Genomic DNA, 1,991 nt, shown 5'->3' with positions numbered 1-1,991 from the left:
GGCACAATCTCGGCTCACTGCAAGCTCTGCCTCCCAGGTTCCAGCAATTCACCTGCCTCAGCCTCCAGAGTAGCTGGGACTACAGGCGTCCACCACCACGCCCGGCTAATTTTTTGTATTTTTAGTACAGACGGGCTTTCACTGTGTTAGCCAGGATGGTCTCGATCTCCTGACCTCGTGATCTGCCCGCCTCGGCCTCCCAAAATGCTGAGATTACAGGCGTGAGCCACCACGCCTGGCTGGCCATCTTTTTTTAAGGTCACCAGTCGTATGGGATTAGGGGCACACCCTATTCCAGTATGGCTTCATCTTAACTAATTATATCTGCAATGACCCTGTTTCCAAATAAGGTCACATTCTGAGGTGTGCTGGGTTTTAATCCTTCAACATGTCTTTTTAGGAGGACACAAGTCAACCCATAACATTCACATAACATAAAATTTACCTTCAGAGAAATTTTTTGCCACTCTGTCAGTGTTCCTTAAACAAGAAAGTTCTGGCCGGGCGCGGTGGCTCACTCCTGTAATCCCAGCACTTTGGGAGACCGAGGCGGGTGGATCACGAGGTCAGGAGTTCGAAACCAGCCTGACCAACATGGTGAAACCCTGTCTCTACTAAAAATATAAAAATTAGCCAGGCGTGGTGGCGGGCGCCTGTAATGCCAGCTACTCAGGAGGCTGAGGCAGGAGAATCGCTTGAACCTGGGAGGCGGAAGTTGCAGTGAGCCAAGATTGTGCCACTACACTCCAGCCCGGGTGACAAAGCAAGACTCCATCTCAAAAAAAAAAAAGAGAGAAAAGTGCTGAAAGGAGTTCACCTGGATGTTGGCAGGTTGCTGCTGGAGCCAAGGAAGTAGCCATCTTCGGAGCTGCCTCAGAGCTTTTCACCAAGAAGAACATCAATTGTTCCATGGAGGAGAGTTTTCAGAGGTTTGACGCAATCTTGAAGGCAGCACAGTCAGCCAATATTTCTGTGCGGGGGTGAGTCAGAGCACATTGGTATCGTTTCCTCTGTACCGTTCTGGAATGGGGCTAGACTCTGACTCAAGTGGTCCTCCTGCCACAAACTTCTTATCCTGGTTGGGGGCAGCCGAAACCCCACACCGAGACATCTTTTCCCAAATAAGTGTGGTCAGAAGAAATCCTAGCAAGTACTTTCTCTCAAATTTAATTTTGGGTCAGTTGACCAGCTGACCATGATGGCATGCACCTGTAGTCCTAGCAACTTGGGAGACTGAGGCAGAGGATGGCTTGAGACCAGGAGTTTGAGGCTGCAGTGAGCCATGATAGCACCACTGCTATCATGCTAGAGGGATCTAGCAGGACGGGACACTAACTGGAGTTTGTGGAGATCAGTTGAGTCCTGGCTTTATAACTAGCTCTTCACACATCCCTGGAGAATTACCTAGGCTTCTATGTTTCCAACATCATGTCTCTAATATCAGTGGTTCCAGGCATTGTGTGTGTATTATCTATAATAATTGAAACCTCATAATAGCCCAGCAGGGAGTAGGTTATCCCCACTTTATAAATGACAAAACTGAGGCCCAGGAAGGGTGAATAGTCTACTGTAAGGTCACACTGCTGTGCAAATTGCAGCCAGAGGCCCGGCACGGTGGCTCACACCTATAATCCCAGCACTTTGGGAGGCCAAGGCGGGAGGATCACCTGAGGTCAGGAGTTCAAGACCAGCCTGACCAACATGGCGAAACCCCATCTCTACTAAAGATACAAAAATTAGCAGTAATTCCAGCTACTTGGGAGGCTGAGGCAGAAGAATCATTTGAACCTGGGAGGTGGAGGTTGCAGTGAGCCAAGATCACGCCACTGTACTCCGGCCTGGGTGACAGAGCAAAACTCTGTCTAAAAAAGAAAAATAAAAAAATAAATAAATAAAAAATTGCAGCCAGAATGATCTTTCAAAAGTGCACATCTGGGCTGGACATGGTCGCTCATGCCTGTAATCCCAGCACTTTGGGAGGCCGAGGCGGG

General features: G+C 48.8%; 1 protein-coding gene across 4 annotated transcripts in view; it reads left to right on the top strand.

Annotated features, from left to right (window-relative positions):
• HMGCL (3-hydroxymethyl-3-methylglutaryl-CoA lyase) overlaps positions 1 to 1,991 on the top strand; it is a 43,327-nt gene that overhangs the window by 29,352 nt on the left and 11,984 nt on the right. For 3 of the 4 annotated variants that reach the window (XM_011945579.1, XM_011945580.1, XM_011945578.1), the window contains one exon: positions 832 to 980. The exons of the other annotated variant lie outside the window; for it this stretch is intronic. In XM_011945579.1, the coding sequence (XP_011800969.1) occupies positions 832 to 980 (149 nt within the window). The remainder of the gene's footprint in view (positions 1 to 831; positions 981 to 1,991) is intronic. 4 annotated transcript variants of the gene reach the window in all.

This window comes from Colobus angolensis, unplaced genomic scaffold (genome assembly GCF_000951035.1).
Source record: "Colobus angolensis palliatus isolate OR3802 unplaced genomic scaffold, Cang.pa_1.0 Scaffold240, whole genome shotgun sequence".
Lineage (NCBI taxonomy): Eukaryota > Metazoa > Chordata > Mammalia > Primates > Cercopithecidae > Colobus > Colobus angolensis.
Note: the sequence above shows the minus strand (reverse complement) of the source record. Positions and strands in the feature narration are given on the sequence as shown.